This window comes from Nothoprocta perdicaria, unplaced genomic scaffold, assembly GCF_003342845.1.
Source record: "Nothoprocta perdicaria isolate Ctin4 unplaced genomic scaffold, notPer1 scaffold_0, whole genome shotgun sequence".
Lineage (NCBI taxonomy): Eukaryota > Metazoa > Chordata > Aves > Tinamiformes > Tinamidae > Nothoprocta > Nothoprocta perdicaria.
In genome coordinates, this window is record NW_020454092.1 from 14,805,268 (window position 1) to 14,830,789 (window position 25,522).

The 25,522-nt window shown below is 45.2% G+C and overlaps 2 protein-coding genes across 3 annotated transcripts in view; both read right to left on the reverse strand.

Moving 5' to 3' along the window:
- On the reverse strand, positions 1 to 13,483 carry TAL1 (TAL bHLH transcription factor 1, erythroid differentiation factor). 2 transcript variants are annotated; one of them, XM_026033866.1, is made up of 5 exons: positions 13,472 to 13,483; positions 7,239 to 7,388; positions 5,713 to 6,141; positions 5,223 to 5,314; positions 1 to 1,031 (listed from the first exon to the last, which is right to left on the reverse strand). In XM_026033866.1, coding segments are annotated over exons 2-5 (942 nt in total). In that variant the 5' UTR covers positions 7,241 to 7,388; positions 13,472 to 13,483; the 3' UTR covers positions 1 to 612. The 2 variants fall into 2 exon arrangements, with proteins under 2 accessions (XP_025889651.1, XP_025889657.1); XM_026033872.1 differs by lacking the exons at positions 7,239 to 7,388; positions 13,472 to 13,483 and adding an exon at positions 8,673 to 8,686.
- STIL (STIL, centriolar assembly protein) overlaps positions 12,330 to 25,522 on the reverse strand; it is a 17,039-nt gene continuing 3,846 nt past the window's right edge. Inside the window, exons 7-15 of the mRNA XM_026033880.1 lie at positions 23,797 to 23,944; positions 22,533 to 22,642; positions 21,585 to 21,699; positions 19,663 to 20,724; positions 18,165 to 18,333; positions 17,196 to 17,421; positions 15,423 to 15,615; positions 14,570 to 14,823; positions 12,330 to 13,747 (exon numbers count right to left, since the gene is read on the reverse strand). Coding sequence (XP_025889665.1) covers positions 12,919 to 13,747; positions 14,570 to 14,823; positions 15,423 to 15,615; positions 17,196 to 17,421; positions 18,165 to 18,333; positions 19,663 to 20,724; positions 21,585 to 21,699; positions 22,533 to 22,642; positions 23,797 to 23,944 — 3,106 coding nt within the window. The 3' untranslated portion in view covers positions 12,330 to 12,918. The remainder of the gene's footprint in view (positions 13,748 to 14,569; positions 14,824 to 15,422; positions 15,616 to 17,195; positions 17,422 to 18,164; positions 18,334 to 19,662; positions 20,725 to 21,584; positions 21,700 to 22,532; positions 22,643 to 23,796; positions 23,945 to 25,522) is intronic.

Sequence of the window (25,522 nt, forward strand, 5' to 3'; positions counted from 1 at the left end):
AAAAAAAAGTCTTAATCCTTTTAATATTCTTTTTGCTGAGGGCATTTTTCACCTCTTTAGAAAGGTACAGTCAACACGAACACCTTCTGCTCAGTCAAGTTGCATGTACTTCTTTGCCACAGGATGGAGAAATGCTCTTGTCCTGTCAGATCTCAGCAGTCTGCAGTGCCACGTGCCATTGGAAAGCATAGGTGGCCTCAGCTGGCAGTGAAAGAGGAGTGAATGAGTTATATGTCTCAGCTGGGTGACTATTCTGTTTAAAAAGTGACAGTTGTCAAATGGTCTGAAAACTCTCTAAATGCTGGAGAGGTGTCAGCCAGGTTTTGTTCCCCTTCTCAGAGTCATATTATGAGCAATATGTACAATGAAGATGACTTCAATGCTTTTCTTCTTTGTACGATCACGTACCTAAATGTTGAACGTCAATCTGTTTTGGTCTTGTTCTCAGCTAGCTCACTGTCCTCTCAGTCCTGAGGCTGTGAGAACTTGGAGCCCAAGTCCCCAAGGCCTTCCGTAAATGCAGAGTCAGAAATTCCAAGAGTACAAATTCCAGTATCCACATTCTTAGGTCTTCCTTTTCCCCTCGTGCTTCAGGAGCGGCTTGGAAGGTCATCATCGCTGCGCGTTGCCTTCTACAGGAAGAATAGAGTGATGCAGACTTCGTGTGTGCTTTGAATCTAGTGTTTCATGTTCTTCTGTGAAGCTGTCTGGGCTTGCTGCTCCATCTAAAGAACTTCCACAGCTAGAGTTAGGAGACAACATGTCCTGCAGGAGGTCTTCCTGGACCATCCCAGAGTCTTTGTTCACCTTGCCCCTTTGGTTTCCTTCTTCCTCCTGGTCATTGAGCAGCTTGGCCAGGAAGTTGATGTATTTCATAGCCAGGCGTAAAATCTCATTCTTGCTCAGTTTCTTGTCGGGTGGGTGAGTTGGGATGAGCTTGCGAAGCTCTGCAAAGGCTCCATTGACGTTCTGCTGTCTCCACCTCTCCCGGCTATTGGTAAAAATGCGCCGAACCACTTTTGTATGAGGACCTGTAATTGCAACGGAGCAGAATTAGGAGCAGCCCTTTACAGGCCATTTACTACTGCACTAAACAGGTCACAGTTTCACAGTTTAACTGATTTATTTTAGTCACATAATTTATCATCAAACAGTGAAATAGGATTTTATAGCTAACTGGTTGCTAACCTGAAAAGGTGAGATATCTATAGCTTCTGAACAATCAAACACAAGTGAAAAATCTTCTTCTATTTTTATAGGTATCTGTTGAAATGCCTAAATTTAGCTGTCTAAAGAGCAAGATTCACGCTGTAATGCGTGAGCTAGACCATAGGTAAAACCAGATATACCACCATGGCATCTGTTCTCTTTCTGGAGTGTCAGAGTAACTCCTGTTGTCACAACTGAGACGATGTCTAGGAGGGACATCTACCCACAAGCACTATCCTAAGGGCTCAGCAAGGCTGTAAATCACTATCAGGACTGCAGATCCTTAGGTCCATGGAAACCAGTCTGTGTAAGAAGACTCTACCATGAGATATGTTCTTTTTTACTGTGTCCTGTCCACCCTTGCCTCCATGAAGCTCTAAAAGTGGAAGGATGCAGTTATTTTATGAAAATGTCTAAGACCAACCATGACAAAACCCTCTAAGATGGGAAGCATCACATACAACAAAAAAGTATGGAGCAAAGACAATCGAATAACAGTGAGTTACACACCAAAGGATAATCTGGGATATTCCCACTGAAATATTTGTCTAATTAACTATCCTGGTGCAGGTAAGACCCTGACTCTGCTTAGTTATCTATTCTGACAGCTATTCCCTCATCCAGCAACCAAAAGGAGGGGATATGCAGAGATGTCACCATAGCATCTCCAGGAGATGCTTTTCTGCATTGGAAATCTTCCATGTCCTCTCACCCAGTGAAAAAAAAAATCTGGGGGAAGGAAAAAGAAAAAATATAAAAATAAAAGCACAAAGAAATGTAAAATGGAGAGGCCTGAGATCTCCCCAGGTCCCTGCCCTGCAGGACGGGATCTCAGCACACAGGCTGCATCCACCTGACACTAACAGAGGATCCTGCTCATCACTCAGAGGAGAGGAAGAAGCCCAGGAATCTGACAAGGCACAGGAGAAAACATGTCCTTCCTGCCACCAAATGCTGTGGTGAGTTGAACTCTGCATGTAACAGTGAGTACTGCCATAGAATAAAGTGACTGAAAAATAGAAGCTGACAACTTCCCTCTTCCCTCCCTGCTTTCTTAGGGGGTGTTTGAGGGCTTCCAGGGCAGCTGGCACCCAAGTGCTCTGCAAGGGTCTCCCCAGGTGGTCAATAAGGGTCCCGATCAGTCAGGAGACGCCAGAAAAAGCAACTAATCTCATAATTCCCAGATCCAGATCTAGTGCTCTACTGATGCCTACTCTACACCCTCGCACATCCTGCCCTTTGAGGGAACTAACATGCCAGGGCTCAGGGAAAGGGCAAGTTTCTCGCTCTGAACTTGTACAAGTGGCTCTGCCCTGGGACGAGGGTCCCCTGGGCACCAACAGGCACGGGCTGCAGCAGGCAGCCCAGCACCCTTGGAAAACACTCCCACCTGCCGCAAGGATGCAGCGGTTTCACCACCTCCACCCTCCTCCCAGCTAAAATAGAAGTTGCTCTTGAATCTAGAGGGAGATGTATTTCAAGGAAGGAGCAGTTTAAATACCTTTTACCTTTTTTCCCCCCTCTTATTTTTTTTTTTTACTTTTTTTTTTTTTTTTTTGAAGTGCCAGTCTTCCAGGCACAAACTATGCACATTGTTCATCAGAAATAAGTAAAATGCGTTTATTCATAAATTTTGAAATCAGAAGACCAACCTGTCTCTTTTTATCTGTAGGAACCTATAATACAGACATAGGCTTCAATATTACTGAATTTTTTGATTCCTGCATCAAAGCCAGTAACTGAATTAAAATACATCTTTTAGACAGCGATGAGGGTCTGACCAAAATATTTCAAGCAATGGAGAAATTCAAAATGTTTCATAGCTTATCGGTGTTATAACAGAAGACATTTTTTTCCTCTTAATGAAATTTGCTCATAATTAATCCAAGCAATTGGCTGAAAACAAAACAACAACAACAAAAAAGACCAGATTTTGTTCTGGCTGATTGATGCTTTTTTAAATTGTGAAAAAAAAAAAAAAAAAAAAGATCCAGGGAAAGCTGGTAAAAAGGGAAGATTCCAAACTTAAATATTTTTGCAGATCCTTTCCTTTATTGTTGTGACTATTTCTAGTTTGTAAACCTATGCCATGGATCAAACTTTTTTTCCAAAAAAAAAAAAAAGAAAGAAAGAAAGAACAAATCACAGTTGCCCAAACCATCACTCTTTTCCCTACAGTTTTGAGCCTGTTTTGGGGGCTCTTCCTCATTTGTGGAGGAGTTCCAGAGTTTTTCCTGCTTTAGCCCCTTTGCCCAAACGTTCCGGTGCTATTTCTCCTAACGCAGTGAAGCAGGAAGGGCAGGGGAAGCAGCACGCGTGTGAGCAGGGTCCCCAACACAGGGCAGGCATGACCATGCTGGTGACACGCGGGGACATTGCCAGATCCCGCTGAGCTCCTGCTCCTTTCCTAGGCTACCCCAGCTGGCAGAGGCAGCGGGTGGCCCGTGGGGGCACGATGACCCCCACAACACCAAGCCCAGGGAACCCCAAGGTCCTGCAGCAAGGTGTGAGCAGCACCATCCACCCTGCAAAGCTCTCCTGCCTTCCCGCATCTCTGGAGCCCTAAGACACGGAGCAGAGCCACAGGAGGAGGATGAGCTTTCTGCTCGTGGTCAGAGCAACCCGAGTGGCTACCTCAGCATGGGATGCACTTCCCTACCCACTGCTGTTTTTCAAGTGGCATCACCTCTATCCTCTGCCCAAAAACTCTATTCAGTCTTGGGAACTCCTAGGATTCAGGGTCTACAGGATCAAGCCCACTCTACACACCTGATCTGTTCCCTGGCCAGCACATTTCCAGCCATCCGCCTGACAATTTGCTTACAAAGCCCTTATAACCCTTAGCACCTAACTTAACAGGAGGTAAGTCAAAAGCTTTACTCAGCGAATGTGATTTTGTGGACACCGCTGTTCTCTGGTTTCACAGCTTGAACTGTAACCATTAAATACGCGGATCCAGCCCAAGATAAGATGAGCTGATTGCACTACGTGCTGCACTTTCACCCCTGCCCCACGGTCAAAATAGAGTAGAGAGACTGGAGAAAGTGGACGCAGAAAGACTGGTTTATGCGGAAAATGCAACCAGCTCATAATTTCGTTTTATATTATTTACAAAAATACATGGATTTTGAATCGATTTAACTCTGGATTAACTAGGTAGAAGGAAAAAGAGTGGAAAAAAAGAAAAAGGAATTTCAAGCTCTCAGTGCTTGAAATACATCACTTGAAACTGCTAAAGAGAAAATGCTTCGATTATCTAATTCGTACGGGCTGCTAAGGCTGCACATAAACGTGTCGCTCTTCCACGTGCGAAATTGCTCTTGGAAACAGCCCGTTGCACGTGCGGCGCTTCCTCCTGCCCGGAGCCGCCTGCAAACCCAGGCGGGGGCTTATGAGGGCAGCGTGATCCTATTTTGCCTTCCCACTGCCTCCTTCCTATCAAAACCCGCTCGGCCCGCAGACAGGGATCCCGGGGATCCCCATCTCGGGCTCTCCGCTCGGCTCCAGCCTTTGCTCCCCGAGTGCTGGCTCAAACCCGGCCGCCGCACAGGCGGTTTCTGCAGCGCCGGTTAGACCGACACGAGCAAAGGAACCGGCCACAATCCGGGATGGGCCCCGCTGAGCTGAGCACGGGCTTATTCTGCCGCTTCCAGGGAATTTGGAGGCAGTTTGGACCTGCCGGCACAAGGCTGCGGTCCGCGCCGTGGAAATCCCTCGGCTGGGAGGCTTTGCGGCACGATGGCCCGGCTCCAGCCTTCGCACTCCGGCAAAGCTTTAAATTTAGTGGCTCCTTTGGATGTAATCACGAAGTAATTTGCAGAACAGGGAGGTAATTACCCGTACACTGCCCCGCTTGGCTGGGCAGCCCTAACAGGAGCGGGGCGAGCTCCCGTGGAGCCGCAGGGACCCCCGGCTCCCGTTAGGATGTGGGGGCACCGCGCAGCAATTTGTCCCCTTCAACCAACAACCGCCCCGCGCCCCGGAGGCAGCGGCCGCGGGCCGAGAGCTCTCACCGTCCGTGATCTCCATCTCGTACGGGGACGGTCTCCTCTTGACGCGGTTGCCGCCGTACACGGAGAACGAGTCGGGCTCCCCGAAGAAACCGCTGCGGGCGAGAGGCGCAGGGCGGTGAGCGCGGCCCCGACGGCAGCGGCCGCGCACGCGGGGACCGCGGGCCCCTCGCTCCCCCGCGGGCGTGGGCCGTGCCAAAATTATACCGGGATCAAGCTGATCCCGACGAGCATCGCCTTTACTCCCAACCCCTTTCCCTTCCCGCGCTACGTTTCTATAAGGGACCGGGATATAAATGCGGGATATCTGGGGATTATTATTTTTTTTTTCTGCTAGAAAGGACTGCTTCTAGTTGGGATTTAGCGGGTTTTGCTCCCTTTCCTCTTTGGGAAGTCAGCAGCATGCACCCCCGAGCTGCAACACGCAGCGAAAGGGTCCCCCCCGCCACCCCCTGGAGCGGCGGGCGCGGGGCCCGGACCCGGGGACACGGACCTGTTGATGGTGGCGAGCGGCTGGCCCAGGTTGTAGAGCATGGCCCTGCCGGGGGGCTGCAGCGGCAGCGCGGGGGGGCTCAGCTGCACCATGCGCGCCTCGCACGCGGCCTCGGCGGCGCGGCACGGCTCGGCGCCCGGCGCTCTCTGCATCGCCTCCCCCGCCGCCTCGCGCCCTTTTATGTCCAGGGAGCCCCCCCGGCGCACGAGCTCGATGACGGGCACGGCGGCGGCGGGGGGCCCGGGGGAGGGCCGGCCCGCCTCCTTGGCGGCCCCGTTGAGCAGCAGCTGGGGGTCTCCGGGCGCCTCCATCCCCCCGCGGCTGCTCTCCGGCTCGCTCGTGTTTTCCGCTTCCGACTCGTGCCGCCGGGGGGGGCGGGCATCGCGGGGGTCACTGGGGGGCGGCGGCGCGGGCGGCCTGTCCATCGTCCTGCGGAGACAGAGGCAGCGGTGAGGGGCGCCCGGACGAGCGGCCCCCGAGGCGCCCCGGCGGCACGAACCGCCCGCCGAGCCCCGCAACCCCTCCTCACCGCGCAGCGCCCGCGCCCCGCGGAGCCGCGCGTGACGTCATGGCAGGCTCGGGCCCCGCCGAGCTGTGACGTCATGGCAGGCTCGGATCCCGCCGCGTCGTGACGTCGCGGCGCGCCCGCAGCCCTGGTGCCAGCGCGGGGCTGCGCGGGGGGCTCCGCGCCCCGGGACAGGCCGCGCTGCCCGCCTGGAGCCTCCTGCTCTGTCCGCCCCCCAACCGGGAATCGCCGCTCCCCCCCAGAGCCCCCGCGGCCCGGGGCGCCCGCCCGCAGCCCCGTTGGCACCGCCGCTCCGCCTGTCCCTAGCGCTTATTACTGTTATGCTCTTTCCTCCTATTTTTTAACAGCAAAATATACCTCAAGCCGCTTTTTTGGGGGAAGGAGGGGGGGGGGGGAAGGAGGCAGAGAGGGTTAAAATAAGATATAACGAAGCAAATCTCCCCCCGTGCATTACCTAATGCAGGAAGAAGGAAGAGGCCAGGCGCTGCGCGCGGAGCAGCCTCCGTACGCGGCCGCGCAGGATTATTGTCTGCAACGTCCCCCGCTCCCTTCGCAATTACAACGATTGCTATCGGGACAAGGCACCCAGCGCTGAGGGGCGGGAGGGCTATCGCGACCATTTCCACATATTTTCTCCTGTCACTCTCGCCGTGCATTTTGTTTTCTATAAATAACGGACTTCGGGGACTAGAAAGTTGGAATATTTTCGGTCTTATTCCCAGTCTTCCTGATGGTTTGGGTCGGGTAATTTCCCCCTTTCATTTCTGCTGAGCTAATTGAACCCGATCATTAATTGCGAAATTGAGAGAGAAAAACGTTTCTTTTCTTTCTCTCTCTCTCTTTTTTTTTCCCCTTCCCATATCTCTCTATCTCTCTTGGGGAGGAAAAAAATAATCCAAAGCACGGGCTTTCTGCCTCCTCTCCAGCCCCCTTCCCTCCAGCCGTCAAGAAAGAAAATCTAATTGACTATTCCGATATTGTATAGAAAGAGATTACTCACATGTGTCATATTTAAGTAGGGACACCGCAAGTCTCTCCTGTTTCAACAAAAGCGCTCTCAGTGTCAGGCTGAATTTACTCCTCCCACCTCAAGGTACTTACGACTTTACAGAGAGGAAGGACACCCGCATCGGGATAAAACTGCTAAATCCTGGGAGGAAGAGAAGGCGGGCGATGGTGGGGGGAGAGAGAGGAGAGGAGAGGGTGGATCCCCCGGGCCCGGGTTCAGTGGCGAGGGGTGCAGGGGAGACGGGCGGGAGGCTCCGGCCCGACGGCCGCGCGGGGAAACCCGCGTGGGCAGCGCGGCCTCCACGGGGGAGGCTCGGCCGCCCCAGGCCTCTGCGCCGCCTCGCGCGCAATAAAAACAACACCACATCGGGGGAAAATAAAAATAAAAAGCGCCCCGAGCTTTACACCGATTTATTATCATTATTATTTTTAGACATATTCCGTGCTCGGTTGCACTGGGAGGAAATCCCAGCCGCTGCGGCTGGCGATGGGGTTGTTTTCATGCCTTTTCCCCCTCAAAAAAAAAAAAAAGCAGCGGCGTTTCTCCCACACCTGTTTTGCTGGGCTCAAAAATTAAATGTTCAAGGTCGGAGGCGGGGGCCGGTGCCGCCACCCTCCGCGCGGAACCCGCTGCCCGCCCGCGCGGCCCCGGCCCCTTTTTCTCTTTAGCGGATCAACAGGAAGGGAACAGCCTCCCTCCCGCGCCGAACGAAATCACGAAAAGGGTGTTTTTCCTTTTGGTTAAAAAAAAAAAAAAAAAAAAGAAACGAAATAATCCCGACGGTGTTGCCTCTCGTTTTGTAGCTTTTCGTAACGAATAAAATAATATAATGAAACCCAAAGCCGCGGACGTTTTGCATTCATTGGGGGGTTAACGGTGTGGAGAAAATGGGGGCACATTAACTCCCCGGCCCGCTTCTTTCTGCCCTGCAGACTCCTTTTGTTTTCCAGCCGCGGATCGACAGGAGATTCCCATTCCAGAAAAGCGCCTCTCGCTCCGCGCCCTTGGCTGAGAAATCACCCCAAAACGAAGGGCTGGAGGGGAGCGCTCTAAGGGGGGACCCCGCCTGGCAGCGGCAAACGGGTCCGGCCGGGACCCCCGGGAAGGGGGCCCGCGGGGACCACCGGGCCCGCGGCCGGGCCGGACCCCCGCGCTGCTGCCCCGAGGGGAGCCCACCCCCAAGTCCCCAATGGGAAAAGCGTATTTTTTTCCTCCCCGTTAAAAAGAAAAAAAAAATAAAATGGGAAAAAAGGGAAAAAAGAAAAAAACGGCAGAGGAGGCTTCGGAATTCGGATTCCCCCCCTCTTTTTATCTTGCATGGTGCAGCAGACCCCCTGCGCACCCCTTTTTTTGCCCCCCCCAAAACGACCAGCCCCCCTGACCCCCGCCCCGAGCCCTTGCGGGACCAGCTCCCTCTCCACTCACCATTTGCTTTTCATTGGGAAAAGTGAGTGGAGCCATTTTGTGGCCTACGCATCACGGCTATATTTGTAGTAAGTGTTGGGTGGCTTCAGCTGGGTAGGCTCTAATTCCACATCACGTCCAGTTTCCTATTTAGTATGGAGAGCGGAACACTACTGCAATGTGGCCGAGAGAGATAAAACCCCAGCAATGGCCCGCCTGCCCTGATAAGCTTCTAAACCCATTATTTATGAAATGATTCATTATTATTTGGCAATTTTATCGAAGGAAAGCGGAAAATTATTGCAGGGATATGCATAGGAATAACTCCGGAATGCATGCCTTCTAGCTTTTTATGTGTGTGTGCTTAGATGCTCTTAAAAAGACACTGCGAGAGGGGAAAAAAAAAAAAAAGAGTAATAAAAAATTGCACTGTGGCGGCCCGCGTCGGAATAGTGATTCTTTATTTTAGTCCTCTTGGAGGTTATTATGCCCCTGCATTTTTTTTTTTTTTTTTGATTAAATATGGAACACCTACTCCGTTCTTAATTAAATTTAATGAGCCAAAATAAATTGCGGGGGATGCTGAGAGAGAGGGAAGGGGTGTAGGTGGCTTTGGGATGAGAGGAGGTAAATAAAGCACAGTCGAGGGGCAATGTTTTGGGGGAAAGGGGACCCCCCCCCTCCCCTCCCACCGAGGGGCTGGGTGGGCTCTGCTGTCCGCGTGAGACCCTCGGGGGCGACCGACCCCTGGGGGGGGGCGGGAAGGGGGGACACGGTTTTGGGACGCGAGCGGGGGGCGGGCAGAGCCCACGCGGGGCCGGGAGGACACGGGCCCGGCCAAGGCGGTGGGAAGGGGACAAGGAGGCGGCTCCGCAGGGCTCGGGGCTCCGGGGGGCTCCGGCGCCCCGGAAAGGCCAAGCAGCGGAGCAGGGAGAGCGGCGGGGGGGCGAGACGGGGCGGGACCCGGAGGGAAGTAGGGGGCACCGCTTCTTGCAAGGCAGTGGAGCCCCAAATACAATTTTCGATCGCTTGGGGGCACGTTTTCCCCGTGCCCCCCCGTCCACCGCCCGCACCCGGATAGCCAAAAGCCAACGAAGCCACTAACGGAGGCGGCGGGGAGGGCAGCCCGGGGCTGAGCACGTCGAGGGGAGCCCCCCTCGCGGGGGCCTGCGGGGGTCCCGGGGCTGGTGCGGGGGCACCGTGTCGCTGTCCCCCCCCGCAGCCGCCGGGCGGGAGCGCGGGGCGCGCACCTGCCGGGCCCGGGGCGCCGGGGTCGCTATTGTCGCCGGCGCCACCTGCGCGCGCCCCGGCGGCGGGAAATGCCGGAGCTGCTGTTCTTGTTATTCTTCCTTTCCCTCCTTCCCCCGAGCCTCCCGCTCTGGACGCGGCCGTGGGAGCGGTTTCCCGCGGCTCCCCCCGGCCGCCGAGCGCGGCGTGCGGGGCCGCGGCGCCGCGGGCCGGGCCGTGAGCGCCGGTCACGACGCGCTCGAGCCCTCCGTGCCTCGCGCCAGGAAAGCCGCCGCGAGCGGCGCGGCCGCGCCGGGCGGCAGGAAGCGCCGAGGACAGAGCAGCCCGCGCCCCCCGCAGCTCCCCGCGCCCCCCGGCCCGCGGGCGGCCCCGGACCCAGCCCCGGCGCAACAAAGACCCCGGCCCAAGGGACAGGAACAGAAGGGCTGGAAAGAGAAGGGACAAGGAAGCTCCGAGCAGGCCCAAGGCTCCCCAAGCAAGAAGGACAAGGGTTTTCTTCCTCCTCTTACTTTTCTTCTTTTCTCTTTGTGTTTAATTATTTTATTTTTACGGAAACCAAAGCACCCTTTCCCAAACTCTTAAGCAGAGCTGCTTTCTCTGTACTGTGCTCGAGTTTCGCCCCACAACCAGCAAACCTCAAAGCCTGGTTTCAAATCCTCCCCTTCACTGCAAAAGGCAGCATCAAACAGTCGTTACCAATGCAGGCAGCAAAAAGAGTTAAGAAAAAAAAAATATTCAGATCCACATTGGGGTGCAGGACAGGAATAGGGTTGTAGTGGATCTATTTAAAGTCCATGCTGGAATAAATGCTTTAGGGGGAAGAAGAAACGCATACAACCCCCAAACACCGCTCCTGCCCTATCTTCAAGTCTTTGACAGATGCACTATGGAAGGAAAAACAGTTTTAACAAAGTTTCCTCCCCACCATAATTAATGTTTCACTTGCTTGAAGTTGCTCTCTAGGATCACACAATTTGCATAACTTAACATAGCGCCCGCCCCAGCCTGAGCCAGGGGCAAGTTTTAAGGCTTTGGCCTAACTGTTTTTACAGCCCTCAAGTATTTGAAGAAAGTCTTCGAAATATGAACCAATACAACTGTCATCTTCCTGTGTTTCCAGACGTTTTACAATAGGAAACAAAGAACAAACCCCGAAAACAATAGCACAGAGGTATGAATTGCCTCATTCATCGCCCTGGAATGTCCAAAAACATTAACTGTTTTCTGACTACTTCAGCAGAAAGGCTGCCAGAGACTAAGCTCATGCCAGAACCATTAGATTTGGGGACAGAGAAAGGTTTTTTTCTCCCCATTCTCCACCATCCGTGAAAAAGTAGCACCTTTCCTGAAGGGAAACAAATATTCCTAGTGCTGGAACAGGCTGTTGTGAGAGGAAAAGGTTCTGGAGGGTGCCCGAGAGCCAGGATAGAGCCACTGCCTTCCCCATGCTGGAGCAGAGAACAGCTGAGTTCACCCCACTTCTCACTGCACAAAGTTTACCTGGCTGGTGCCTGCTGGAAGAAGAGTCTGGCTTTGTTGCAATAAATTAACTTGGATCCACTTAAAGCATGAATTTGCACTGGAGAGGCCCAAGACTAACATGGGGTGCTTTAGCCTCTAATCTCACCCCTGCAGAAACGGGAAGAGGTGGCACCTTGAGTCATTGTCACCACTAAAATGCAAGCTGTTGTCAAACAAACCAGCTCAAGCAGCCCTGGTGGAGGCCCTGTAGTTCAGGAGAAAACTCAGGGCTCTACTGTCCTTAAATTCCATCTTTCCTAGTAATGAGGAGTAGGAATCGGAATAATTTGTACCTTCCAGTGTCCATTTCTGCTCTCCTGGTAACATGTTACACCCAAGCACCACTTGCTAAGCAAGAGTGGCAGAGGGAGGGCTGCTAAAAGCACCTAAATAGTTGAAACCAGCAGCAGGTGAGGTCAGTTTTCCATTACCAGTAGGGTATGAAGTCTTAACCCTTTCCATTTGGGTATAAACTAGCCTGCAAAACAATCACAAAAATATCCACTATCAAGACTGACTTTTGTTCATTTTTAACAGAATTGGAACATTTAAACAACGCAGAATTTCACAAGTGGATGAATTCAGTATTATAGAATTAGGAAAAAAAAGGTCATTTCAATAACATATTAGAGTTGACAGACTACTTCGTATGTTAATGCAAAATAGGGTAAACCAATTATTTTGCTTACCCTGCCACCCAACAGCAGAATTCTTGAGAAGTTCAGCACTAGGTGACATATTCACTTTTCTAGTTAACCATTGTAAAGACTTGGAAGTAGCAAGTATCTTTAAAAAAGACTACATGAAATAAAATTATTTTTAATGGATTTTTTGCCCTTTATGATCAATATGTACTTTAAAAATAAATAGAAAACATTCATTCAGAAAAGTTGCAAAGGTATAAAAGTGCTAATTTTTCAAATTTCCTTACAAGATTTTTGTGATATATACAGAATCTGTTACTTGGGACATCTCGTCTAAAAACAAAAGAAATTACACAAAATAAGGCCGTGGTTATGATTCCCTTCCCACTCCACACAAATCCCCATACAAACAGCAATCCAGACTGAGCAAACTTCTAGAAATTAGTGCTTTACCTCTGCTACTGCCTGCTCTGCCACACACGGTATCTATGGCTGGCACAGACAAGTAAAAGTCAGTGTTCAATGAAAGTCAACAGAACATGTCACTATCACTGCTAAAAGTACTTTAGGCTACATCTTATGCTCAAGTTATTCCAATATGATCCACCTTCAGAAATGTAAATATGTTTAATTGTAAACAAAAGTGCCCACATATTTCAATGCTGGTCAGCATCAACTAGAGCATTTTAGTGGTAGTTGTCTCAGAACTAGAGAAAAGCTCAGTTTCCAAGTTTTATTTACTATTACCAGTGACCTCTCAAAAAAAAAAAAAACAGCTTAATCCTCGATTTCCTGCAGTTTAAGTAGGAATTCCTCTTACATTTGGAAGAACAGTTACAAGTTTTAAGGGATGGTCAGAACAACTTTGGTAATTGTCTGAGCTGCTTTACATCAAGAATGGTGCCAACAGAATTGATGCTGTCTGAATGGTTCAGTGCTTCAAGGGCTGGTGCAGGCAGTTTCCCAGGGAAAACCTGGATATCTCCTGCATCTTTCCTGCCAGGTTGTTCAGTGAATTCGACTTTCCCAGGTAGCAATTTGCGTTTCAATTTTAAGTCCTTCAAAACCTGAATTGAGTTTTCATTTGATTTTTCTGCTCTGGGAGGCAAAATTTCATTTGTAATATTCCTAAACACAGGGCCGTTCAATTCTGGTGGAGACGCATCATCAGCTGCTTCTCTGCTGTGACTTTTTGGATGAACAGGAAGTTTTTCACCAGTTCTTTTGGAAAGCTCAGTCCAGTAGCTGTAGCCTTCCAGCACACGGGTAATGTTGCTGTCCAATGTGGTTTCACTCCTGACAACACCAGTATCGCTGCCTTGAACCTGAAGTTCCTCTTCATCCTCGCTGCTGTCATTGCCCTGGATCAGCCCATATCGCCTCATGTACTTCTTTGTTGCAAAAGACATATTGTTGGGGGAAATTAAGCTAAGACCCACCATGCTTTTGTCCATATTTGTATGCAAGACATCTTGGAAAGAAAAATCCGCAGGAGGATTCCGGCCTGAGTGACTGAGAGAAAGTCGAGACAGTTGATTTTCACTGAGATACTTGAGTGCTATGGCGTTGGCTTCCATGCTCAGATCCGCAACGTTAGGAGCCAAGCCACACATGCTGACATTGGCAAATGACATATAGTTTAGTCCAGGAACCACCGCGTCAGGATTTATGCGCGCTAAAATGCTGAAATTAAAGCAACAAAAAAGTTAGTTTAGCATTATAGTGAAAGGATTATCTGTTTCACAATCTAATTCATTAATTTCTCCTAGTTCGCTATGGGGATTTCTCCTTCATTGCAAGGGAAGGAGACACTGCTCAGTGCTCAGATCATGAGCACTAAAGCACACTTGGCTAGCAAGTCACACCTATAGTATCCAAACACTATTCTAGGGAACTAATTCTCATTTAATGCCAAACACATTACACATTGGCACATTTAATGCCAAACGCCACATTCTGGCAAGTTTCAGCTTTTTTTTTTTTTTTAAAAGTTCAAGCTGTTGGCATATTCTATTCAGCAAGTGTTAACACTAGATGCCTTTGACTCATTGATATGATATCATCCAGATCAACATTTATATCTAGATAAAAAGATACAAGCCTAGTAACTAAGAGAAATTTATTTTTTTCTCCACTGCATGCTAGCTCCAGACTTTTTAGTTACAGAGAACTCTGGGGAAAAAAAAACTGCTTCCAAAAGCCTGGAAACTTCTAGTTTTTGAAATAAATATTCATACTTACTTGTCACATTCATTTCTTTTATATATTTAGGTACCTAGCTTAAGGCTGGAAGGACAAGCTCTGGCATATTCCAGCCATTTGTTACATGCTCTGCACAACAGTCAGGGAACCCAACTCCTGCTACTCCTACAGCGCTTACGTTTATTTAAACAAATTTCGTTTGTTCAGTTTATAAAAGCAACAGATTTCTCCTATTGATAGCAGAACTCAAACCTTGATTTTTAGTTGGTTCTAAAAATGACTACTCAAAAGGCAGAATTCTACCTGGCACTCTCCACTTTGTGTGTGTTTGCTCTCATGTCACCAGGCGATTCAATTGCCACTCCAAGATTCCGCAATTGCTTGAGCGTAGCGCTGATCACATCCTCTTTATCCACCACCTCCGTGTCAGACTTTGGGTCCTTTTCTTTTGTATCACCAATATTCTGACACCTGGGACCACCATCATGAGCAAACCCTGCTTTCACAGGCAAACGGTCTTGTTCTTCAGAGGACTTCAGGAGGTGGTTTACTTGGCCCTAGAGAAAAGGCAGCGAGAAAAAAGTGCATGTGGAAAAAACATCATGACATGCAGCAGTTAATTATGTTAATCCAGAATCCCGTTTTAGTCTTGCACAACCTCAAATACAGCTAAATAGGTTAAGTGTACTTTGACAGTCAAGTCAAATCTGGATCCTATTCATATATTTATGTAAATTCAAGCACTGTAGTGAAATACTGAAATACCTTGAATTTCAACCTTTCTGTAAAAAATATGTCCTCAATTTGAAAGTATGGCAAACAGCTATACAAAATAAAAGCATCTGACATAAGCACTTCTGGGGTAAAATGTTGGGTACTACCATTTAAAGGTTATTAGTTGGGCAAAATTATCAGATGCTCAGTACTATTTCTAAAGTGCAGAATTATTTGCAAGGCATGCCCGGAGACATGCACATTAACCATTTAAGCCTTAAAAGCCAAAAAAGTAGCTTGAAATACTTTTTTCTGCAGAGCATAACTTACGCATTTGAAAAACTACATGCAGTTTTCAGTCGTGCCAGTTCTGCATTGCAACTGCAGTACTGTCATTGTGACTGTTGCATTTAGCTCAAAATATCACATTTAACTGAATTACCAGTAAGTCCTGGTAAAGCTTCTGATCCTCTGATGGATGCTGGGGCACCAAGGAGACAGCGGGATCCGGGCTTTGCTCACTTGTTACCACCAAGTGGTTGCTCGCTCCCTCTGTTGGCCCTTTGTGTAAAGGCACATTAATGCTCTCTTCTAATGATGAATTCTGGACAAATGCTTGGGGAACATCTGTACTTCTGAAAGAAAATGTTCAAGATATTGCTTCCTGTTTAAGGGAATTAAGTATCACTCTTGGTAAAGTATCTTTTTTATGTAGAGCAGAAGAGGAAAAAAAAGTCTTATGAATAAATTCTAAGATTTCTTGGTTTGTTTTCTACTTGAGACTTTGAAGAAAGAAGATGACTGCAAAAAGGAGCCAAAATGATTTAAGGACTGGAGGAACCACACTGCTGTGTGGAACTGCAGGAATCTGATTTGTTTTTTTTTTTTCAAAATATGGCTTAAAACATAGCTGGCTGCTAGGCATTAGTTAAAACAGACCGAAGCGTAAAAATAGTAAATATACCTGAGTTTTAACAAAGTCTCCTATAATCCTTTTAGCTATCCGGTATATTTATATTATAGGGTATATCCTATTAAGACATGATATTAGACATGTCAAAAATACTAATATATCAAAGAGATCCTGAGGTCACCCTCCTTCTACTGCCAGTCCCTCCTCAAAACACAAGTGTAAGATAATGGAATTTCAGAACCTAACTGATCAGTTGACTGTGTTCAAAGTGATAACACTTAAATTGTGCCATACTAGATAGTCAAAGCAGATTGTCAAGTGATAACCTACTTTTACTGCTGCCCTAGGAATTACGCATCATTCCCTAAAATGCCATCCCTTAAAGAAGTCTGAGTGGTACTCTACATTCTTACTGCAAGATACTCAAAGCCATTTTACACATGCATAAATCCAAGCTGAAAAAGACTCTTAGGATGCCATCTCTTTAAAATGAGATGTTCAAAAGACAGATTTGAATCAGTAACACTTATGGTAGCAATATACGTTTGTAGATAATACGGTAATCAAGGACTATGAATATTTAAGTGAGAGTTTAATCATTAACATCTTTCCCAAGATGATTATTTTAGAACTTTATTTAACTGGAAGGGTATTCTCCCTGCTTTGCCTTTTATATTCACAGAGAACATTAGATCATTAAGCTCCAAATTGTTGAGGTGTTCCCTTATGTAGAAGCAACATCCATACGCAGAAATGAAAATATTTTAAAAAAATAGTTTGATTCAGAGCAGCTGCTGCAACAGTGCTGAAGAATCTGTGTTTCCAAATAAGCAAGAGGATGTTGGCACCTGTATTCAATACAGAAATTCAAAGGGACTAAGTAAGAAATGTGCTGAAGCTCCAGGGATAGATATATAATCCTCAGTCCTCATCTAAAATCATCCTAATTAAAAGGGTTCTGAATACTGACAACAAGAAGTCACTGTAGGAAAACAAATGACTAAAGTAACATCTCCTCTCTCCTCAGGATTTAAGTGAAGAAAAGAAACACTGTCAGCATGGTAAAAGCCTTTAACTTGGAACTGCTGCTCATCAGTGGGCCAGCCAAATGTGCATGACTGAGGCAAACTCTGAAGGCAGCTACGTGCTGGTGAACTGTATAACTGAAGGCATGACTGAAAAAAATTAAGGAAAAGAACACAGTAACTGAAATCAGGTGACCATTCATAATTCATTGAAAAGTAATCACTAAATAAAAGCAATTTAGCTTATAATGAGTATAAGCTATTTCTGGTTACTTACTGGAACATATTCTGATGAGCTCCTTCTTCAATAAGATGAATGCTATCTACAAAACTAGGTATGTCTACAGCCTTTAAAGAAGAAGCAATGCTTGTATTACTTGCATCTTGTTCAGCATTAATTGAAAGATTTATATCTTCCTTAGAAATTTCTTCATCTTCTTTCTTCCCTTGTGGGACAGACTCCTCTTGTTTTTTGGAGGGTGTATTCCAAAATAAGCTAGCACCTAGAAGAGAGTAATTAGTGATTTACCATGTAGGAAAATCATGACTTTTGAGATATTTTGGCTTCTACAAACCTGAGCAATCATTTCCTCACGGCTAGTCTATTTTTCACCATTATAAAAGTGATTTAAGGTTTTAAACAGCCAAGATAATATTTAAATGAATGATAGTTTCTTCAAAAACATGCTCTTAGAAAATAACTAAAGTATTCCATACTGGTATTCAAGATTGATTTAGTTTCAAGTGCAGATTTCTTCCAGAAAAACTATATTTTCCAAAGGGCTAACCCCTATATTAATAGGCAGCCAGTCACAGCTGCATAACTCTAAAATTGAGGAGATTTCAGAAGGCTTCCCTCCAAAACAAACACATCAGTTTATAGAAAACACATAATTAATAGCACATCTAATAGAATATCAGACAGGGTGGAAACTTTGGAAAAAAAGGCTTTTCTCCTTCAAGTAAGTCACAATTTAAAATATCAAACCTTGCTGAATCTTAGGAAAAAACATAGTCTTCCAACAAGTCACTGCTACTGCAGCCCAAAAGCAGCTCCAGCCTCAACTTGCAAATATTAGCTAAAAAAATGGGAGACATTCAGACATTTCGGTTCTTTCAGGCCTCTAGAGGCATGTTTGTGCTTTAAGAGTTTCTGCAAAATGTTTCTTCCACGCATTAAGAGAAACAGCCACGCAGAGCGACGCGCGGGAAGCGAGGCGAGGCTGCTCCTCGGGAGCAGCATTACCTGTGCTCACAGCAATGCTCACACTTTTTCTCATGTGCAGCCCCGGGGAGCACTGAGTTTCCATAGCAACCAATTCCACTCGCTTCTCCTCCGGCTGGGGAGCGCTGCCGGCTGGAGCTGCTGCAGAGGGACCAGCCTGATGAGCCTGAGCTTCCAGTAAGCGTTGGATCTGTAACAGGCAGAACGGGTTAATTTGTACAGGAAAATATAAAGTAGAACAGGCAACACTGATTTAGTAAATCTGCCTCCTCTAGGATGTGGATTCAAATCCAGACTGCATTGCCACAGAAGCCTGAGAGCATTTCAGTTCAGCAGCGCGTGCAGCATGAATCAAAACATTATTTTTTATGCTGGCAAAGCTAGCAAATAGAAGGTTTTAGGCATAGTAGCTGAGCGACGCAAAGAAAGCTCAAAGACTATTACACTTTTTTTTAGGTCCTTCTCATTCACAATGCCTATTATTCACTTAAGAGCCCAACGTTTTTTATGCTTACTGTTGTTACTCCATACTAGATCAACTTGGCTTTAATTACAGAATTAGACACTTAAAAACAATAGAATTATAGTCACTCAGGCAATCTTAACTCTGTCTGCACCTCCCTCACTCACCAATTAATTCACACCCCTTCTGCATGGCACTATAAGAGCAAAGTCTCTTAATGCACTTACACAATAAAAGGGGAGGCTCCCCCCTCACTCACAATCCATGTTTTGAAAGCTTGATTTTACATACAGGAAATCTATTTAAAGCATATTTCAGTTGCAATGTTCTAGTTTAAAGAATGAAAAGCCATGTGCAGTATGCAACTGCATCAGCTTTCCTATTCCCATCCATCCCAGCAACAAAGCTTAAATTCACACCGAGAAATAGAACCAGTAGCGCCAAAGGTTGTTATTTCGAGTAAACAATCTGGCATTCAAATACCAGAATTCCACACACCAGGTTGTTTCAAACACGAGACAACCAAAAAGCATCTTGCACACAGCAATAAACAGTTGACAAACATTGCCAGTCTGCTGCAGACAGGCTATTAAAGTTTGCTAAGAAATGGCCTTAAAAGCCTGGGAAGCTGCAGGCTTCAACATGCGCAAAGCAGCATGCTAGTCCACACTCTGCTCTACCAGATACTTGCAATAATTCCAAAGTATATGGCCCAAGCTGTAAAGTTAACTTTAGACAGAAATATAATCAATTTAGATTACAGAGTAGTCTTCTAAAATGGAAATAAACATGTTATAGTTTCTCATGTTACAGTAGTATAGCATAAAATGAAAAAAAATCTAGTTATAAGAGTGTCATTTTCATTTTTTGTAAGGGACAATTAGCAGAGTTAACTAGGACCCCCAAACTGGTCCTGGTCTCACATGTTCTCTTGTCCCTAGGAGAAGAACTAACAGTCGATTTTCTTATTTCCTCTAAGAGCAGAGAGAGGGAAAGGATTTCAAAGTGTATTTAATCACTAGGAGGGCAGAGGAGAAAGCAGCCATTTCAACAAACCTGAGCTTGAAGCAATTTTAGTTGTCTATCTTGTTCTGTAAGAACCCGGTAAGCATCTGGAGATAATCCCATCATCCCGTTATCTGATCCTGCTCTGGAAGCAGGCATGTGTGTGCACGGTGAATGTGCCACGCAGCACTGCACGCTACAGGGGCTCGCACTTGAAGGCAGCCTTACGCCAGGAGATAAGCTATTATCAAGAGCACAGTTCCCCATTTTCCCATGATATCCCAAGTTTATTGGGCTACTTGTAGCATATCCTGCATTGCAGCAAGTATTTGGACAAATGATATTTTGATGGAATGCTGCACATGGAATCTCTTGAGCCATCTCCGGTTGGATTTCTGCTCCTTGATTGGGGCTCATTTTCCCCATTCGTTGCCATGAGTTTGTTGGATTATATTGGGCAGGAGCAAGGAATTGACAGTTGCACGTGCTGGCTGGACAGCAGGATGGCACCTGAACGGGCACCTGCAGTTCTGGTGGCCTTCTACAGGGCTGGGGTGTGAAAGTAGAGCTGTGCAAGAACAGCTGGGGAACAGAAGAAAGCTGCTTGGAACTGGGTGCAGAGGTTCTTCTGACAGCAGGCTCTTCCTGCTGCGTGGCTCCGTCAGGATTTAACGCGAGTCTTTCTGATAGCCTCTTGGGATGATGCACAGATGCATCTGGGGAAGGCCCACTGCAGGGGGTTGAAGGAGAAGAGGAAGAAGATCCAGAACTTTTCCTTGTTTGAAGAGCAACTTTCCTACAGTGAGACTGTTGCTGTAGTTGAGCTTGCTTTCCTCTCGGAGCCTTTGATGTTGGAATTTTCTGGTTTAAATGGCTTGGTAGTTGCCTCGGAGAGGAGTCTCCTATATTATCAAAATTTGGTTTGCCAAGAGAGCATTGAGCAGGGAGATGTGTAGATCCCAAAGGCCATTTCTTTTTTCCAGGCTGCTGTAGCACTGAGGGTAGACTTTTGGCATTTGAAGTGCCCACAGTTTTAGGCACCTGTCCTGATTCTGTGAAGCTTCCATCCAAAACAAGGGAGAGTTCAGGAACTGAAGGAAAGATCCTAGTAACCTAGAGGGATGACGACAGAAACAAATTTTATACCATTTGAATTACGCCTTTCTGCTCTTCGTATGCTGTATTTCCTAGTATCTGTCAAATAAAGCATTTTAATTTAAAATCAACCAATTACCCAATGCCAGCTCCAAACTCATAATACACAGAATAATTCTCTAAAAATTAAAGAGAACCATAAAAAGATAGCAGTAAGACTCTTAATATCCTTAAAATGCAAAACACCTTTCATATGGAATAAGAGTCCTGCCTACTCAGTTAATGCTCTTCCCTCCATTGGCAGAGAAGAAATTTCAGGATACGGATTTCTTCCCCTTCAGAAAGGAAACTTGTTACTGTTGTTTATCCATAAAAAGAACAACACCCTCTAAGTCTCCAGTATATGCAGATCTAGGAGGACATGACTGTTGTGGATTATCAAATACGCTTTGCTGCAGATAATTTTTTTTTTTTTAATGTTTAGATACACTACGGCAAAATAAAGGATCAGCTGGAGGATGTTTTTTGTTTCCTTCCCAGAAACATGCAGTGGTGCTCACTGCCTCTCTCTTTGCCAAAGACATTGCAGCTTTTCTTTGTAACTGATAGCAGGAGTCCCACAATAGAACCTATTATCTCTGTTCTCAAACACTTGCACATGTAAGGACTAAGATGAGCCAAGCTATGTTGCTGGCTTAAAGACAGGATGACTAAGCACAAGTAGGGATTTCAGCTCGGTTTCCTCAGTTTGTTTTTTTTACCTGCTAATACTTAATTCTTAAACTTCACATCCTCCTACCTCTTTAAACCTAGCCAGCATTTTTTTTTTTCCATCACATTTTAGGATCTGATAAGACAAGAGGAATTATTTAAGTTACCTGCTGACTCACTGGGTGAGGACTTGGAATTGGTCTAGGGGATAAATCCTCATCTTCTACACCAGAGTCATGATCACTTGCTGACAACTTACTGGGTGAAGAGCCTTGAGGAGGACTGAAAAATATAAATCAAACTACGCATGTTGTAAATCTAACATGTTTGCAAGTTAGATTTAAACTGCTGCAATAAGAAATTTCAAATTCTTTAATGTGAAGATACACATTTAACAAAGATATACACTGTAGCAGAACTATTTTTTTGAAGAATTGGTTTTTATACATCTCTTTCATAGTTAGCCAGAGTATCACCTGGCAAACAGCTCTCAAGTCAAATAATGAAAGTTGAAATGCTCTTTTTAGGCAAAAAGTTACTAACTTTATCTGACAGCCTCCAAACACATACACACTTCAAAAGCCAGTCTAACATTGAAACACTGATTTACGTTACAAAGATTGAAGGTGTAAGGTAAGAGATTGTGACATTGCTTAAAGGAGAATAAAGGCCATCCTAAAGCCAGAATGTGCAAACTAGGTGGATAAGGTAGCTTCCAAAACAAGCCTTAAGTTTTAGCCTAGACAGGTTTTTGCTCTGAAAAAAAGAGCAAAAGGAAAAATTATTTTTAGTCAACTTCAACAGACTGCAGTTAGAGATTAAAAGGAAGCCTCTCACAGAAAGCTTTATGGAATAAACTTAAGCCCCATCAGTAAAGTCTTTTTAGAAACATCACCACAAGAACTGCAACCATTAATAAAGAGTACAACTAGGAGTTTTCCTAGAAATGTGATGAAGTTGATAATCTTAAAGACTACTAACTCTAGCAATAAGCAAAAGCCTGTTCACCAATTTGGGTGTCAGAAGATTGCTGTAATCACAGCTAACCTGCAACAGTGCACAGTAGAGGCCAAATGTTAAGTTTTTGGTGTATAAATAATATCAGAAAGTTTTACCTTCTAACGGGAAGTTTCTTGCAGATCCTACTGAAGAACTCAGTCTCTGCATTTTGTTTCTCTGCATTCAACTCAAACTGGATTGGACTCTTGTCCGAAGGTTCAACATTCTGAAATGAAATTCTATATTTATTAAGCACAAAATATGCAGTTCTTGACCACTCAAGTGTTACTTAAAGGAATAGTTTTTAAAAAGCTCATATTTGATTTTTTTTTCTTGCCTGTCTTCTGCTTTCAGTTCTCAGTTCTTTCACCGCTACAGGGAGGCAGGCAACTTCCTTTCCCTTTTCACACTGCTCCCCCTGCTATCCTGTAAAGCTGTTGGCCTAATTATAACCATGAGCAGATGCTTCCTTGCTGTAACTGCTTAGTTAACACTTCCACAAACCTTCACCAATATAGGAAAGCACAACTGTTTTACATTATTGCTACAGACATCACAGCTGGGAAAGATTTGGAGACTGTAGAAGCTCGCATCTGTTATTAAGACCCTCCTGATGCTCAGGAAGCTAAGCTGTACTCAGTTTACCTAGAAAAGGCAGTCCTGAATAAAATGCTTGGGAAGGGAATGTGAAAGCAGAATAGCACAGGACAGGAGGCTCCTATGCCTCTCTGTCATAGGAGCATATATTGAATAGCCTTAACAATTCAAAATCAGGTTCTGCCCAAGTTAGGGAAACATCTAAGCAGCAGATTCCCTACAATTACTCAAATGCTACACGTACTTCTCAGGCTCAGTATCAATGAAAAGCTTTCTGTGGTTACTTTGTGCAAAGACAAAATTGCTCGTGCTTTGTTACAGTAGCACAGCAAGAAGCAGGCAGATTAGTAACCACCTATCCTCCTTTTGCATTCAATTTCAAGGAAAGCACTACTATCTGGTATTGCTCTCCTGAAATAAATAGCCAGTAAGCACACAGTACAGCAGACCTAGAAATACCGTAGAAAGTCAGAATTTCTGCCAAGAAAACCAAAAGGTCACTAATATGCTATCAGAGTTGAAAATAGCACGCTGCATTTTAAAAGACAAATTCATAATGCTATTAGAAAAATAAACAGTCTGGACTTTGAATGTCAGCCCTCAGATAAAGGCAAATCCAGAGTTTGCTGTAATTGTTGCAAAACCTTTAGCTTAGTAGAGCAACATCATTTTCAAACACTGCAGTTTTCTATGGCTTACACTAACGTGACTTCCTCGTGAAGTACTAAAATATTGAATTTTAATGTAAACTACCACAGTGTAGTAGGAAACCAAGCCACTTACTTTGAAGAGGTGGATTGTTTCATTGCAAGTTAAGAGCTGAAACCCAAGCTCAGTCTGTCCGCTGCACGGAACACACTCATAAAACTCTGGTTCTTTGTGTGTCAGTGAATAAAGCACAACAAGAAAACGCCCAGATTCTGAAAAAACCCTAAAATTATAGAAAAGATATATGTTTAAAAAAATACTTTATGACATGTATTTTAAAAAACAGTCTTAAAAAAAAAAGGATAGTCCTTAGCTTCTCAGTATATCGGGCACAACCGCCATAGTTTGTGAGTGCGTCACCATTCACATTTTGAGTTGTACTGAGCTACAGAAAGAGTATTTGACTATGACTGCTGCCAAGTGTAAAAATCAATACAAATTAAAGGAACAAGAGGAATGATTTTTCTAGATTCTTTAGGATCACTCAGTACTTCAAATGAATTCCTGGAAAACTTCAATCACAGTGTAGATAAAAATCACATTTTTTCTAACATTGCCATTAAGATGTGACTTCTATTGAATTGTCAAGTAAAGATACCTTATGTTTCAGCTATCCTTAAATAGTCAGTGTTCTTGGATTTTAAATGAAAACAAAAAGAAATAGGACGATCATACTGAAATGTTTCCTGTAGATACATAATAGTGAGTAAATGCAATCCACATTCAGAATAGAAAAGAATCAAGAACAATGAAAACAGTAATACGGGTTTTCAGAAAAAAGATACTACTGATTTCAGAATATTTTTTCTTTTTGTAACACTTATGTTTGTCAGAAGTAATATCTACAATAGAGAAAGCAGTAAGGACAAGATTCTTGAGAAACATTCACAATCTAAATTACTCTTACATCTTAAGAATTAAGAATTTATGACAGAGATTAAGGAGGCTGCACAGAGGTTAATTCTGTTTGCATGGTTCACCGAATCAGCCTAATCCACTTCCAAGATGGCATCAGTGAAAGTTAATGAGAGTCAAGCATCTAACTTGCCTATCTCAATCATATAATCTAATTGGACCCTTATCTGCATTTTAGGGCAGTTAAATTCTTCAGGAAAAAAAAAAAAAAAGCTTAATCATTAGTTATAAACATACATTCAAATATAGCTAAGATTTTTATTTCATAATTTAAAAGCAAGCATGGTTGACCAGAAGAAATTTTAATATATCAGCCTATATAAAAATTTTAGTTACTTGAAGAACAGTTTTAAACCACAGGAAAGCACCAACTCCTCTACAGTTTCCTTAGAAACAGAACCTTACTAATGTTACAAGTGAAAAAAAAGTGTAGAAAACGAAGATTTACTTTAAAAAAAAGGCAAAAATCACAAACTGTATAAATAAAGTACTTAGCAAGTACTAAAAAGACAATATTAACAGCAAATCAATATGCTTCATTGGTTAGATACCAACCCAGGAGAAAACTTCTGCCAAAGAAAACACTCATGAGAAAAGTTCAAACCCCAAACCAAAGCCCCCTGACCCACCCTCCTCCCATACAAACTGAGGTTTCCTGCTTGCTGATTCTTATCATCATTAAAGTCACAGCATTTTAGTTTAAATACTAATATTTACTCTCTTAATTCTTTGGAACATTATCACAACTTTCTAACACAGTACTGATTTAGTTTTCAGAAAGTTAGTGAGGAGGAAATGAAGACGGAATGAAAATTAAATCAGATAATCCTATTTCTTATATATCAGCATAGGACTCACAGAATTCCCCTAAATATCCTTGAACAGA

What these genes read in the sequence shown, in the direction of transcription:
- TAL1 (XM_026033872.1), bottom strand. An exon ending in CCGCTCGCCACCATCAACAG is followed by an intron (nt 5,315 to 5,712) that starts GTCCGTGTCCCC and finishes TCTCGCCCGCAG; the next exon opens with CGGTTTCTTCGGGGAGCCCG. An exon ending in CGAGATGGAGATCACGGACG is followed by an intron (nt 1,032 to 5,222) that starts GTGAGAGCTCTC and finishes TTGCAATTACAG; the next exon opens with GTCCTCATACAAAAGTGGTT.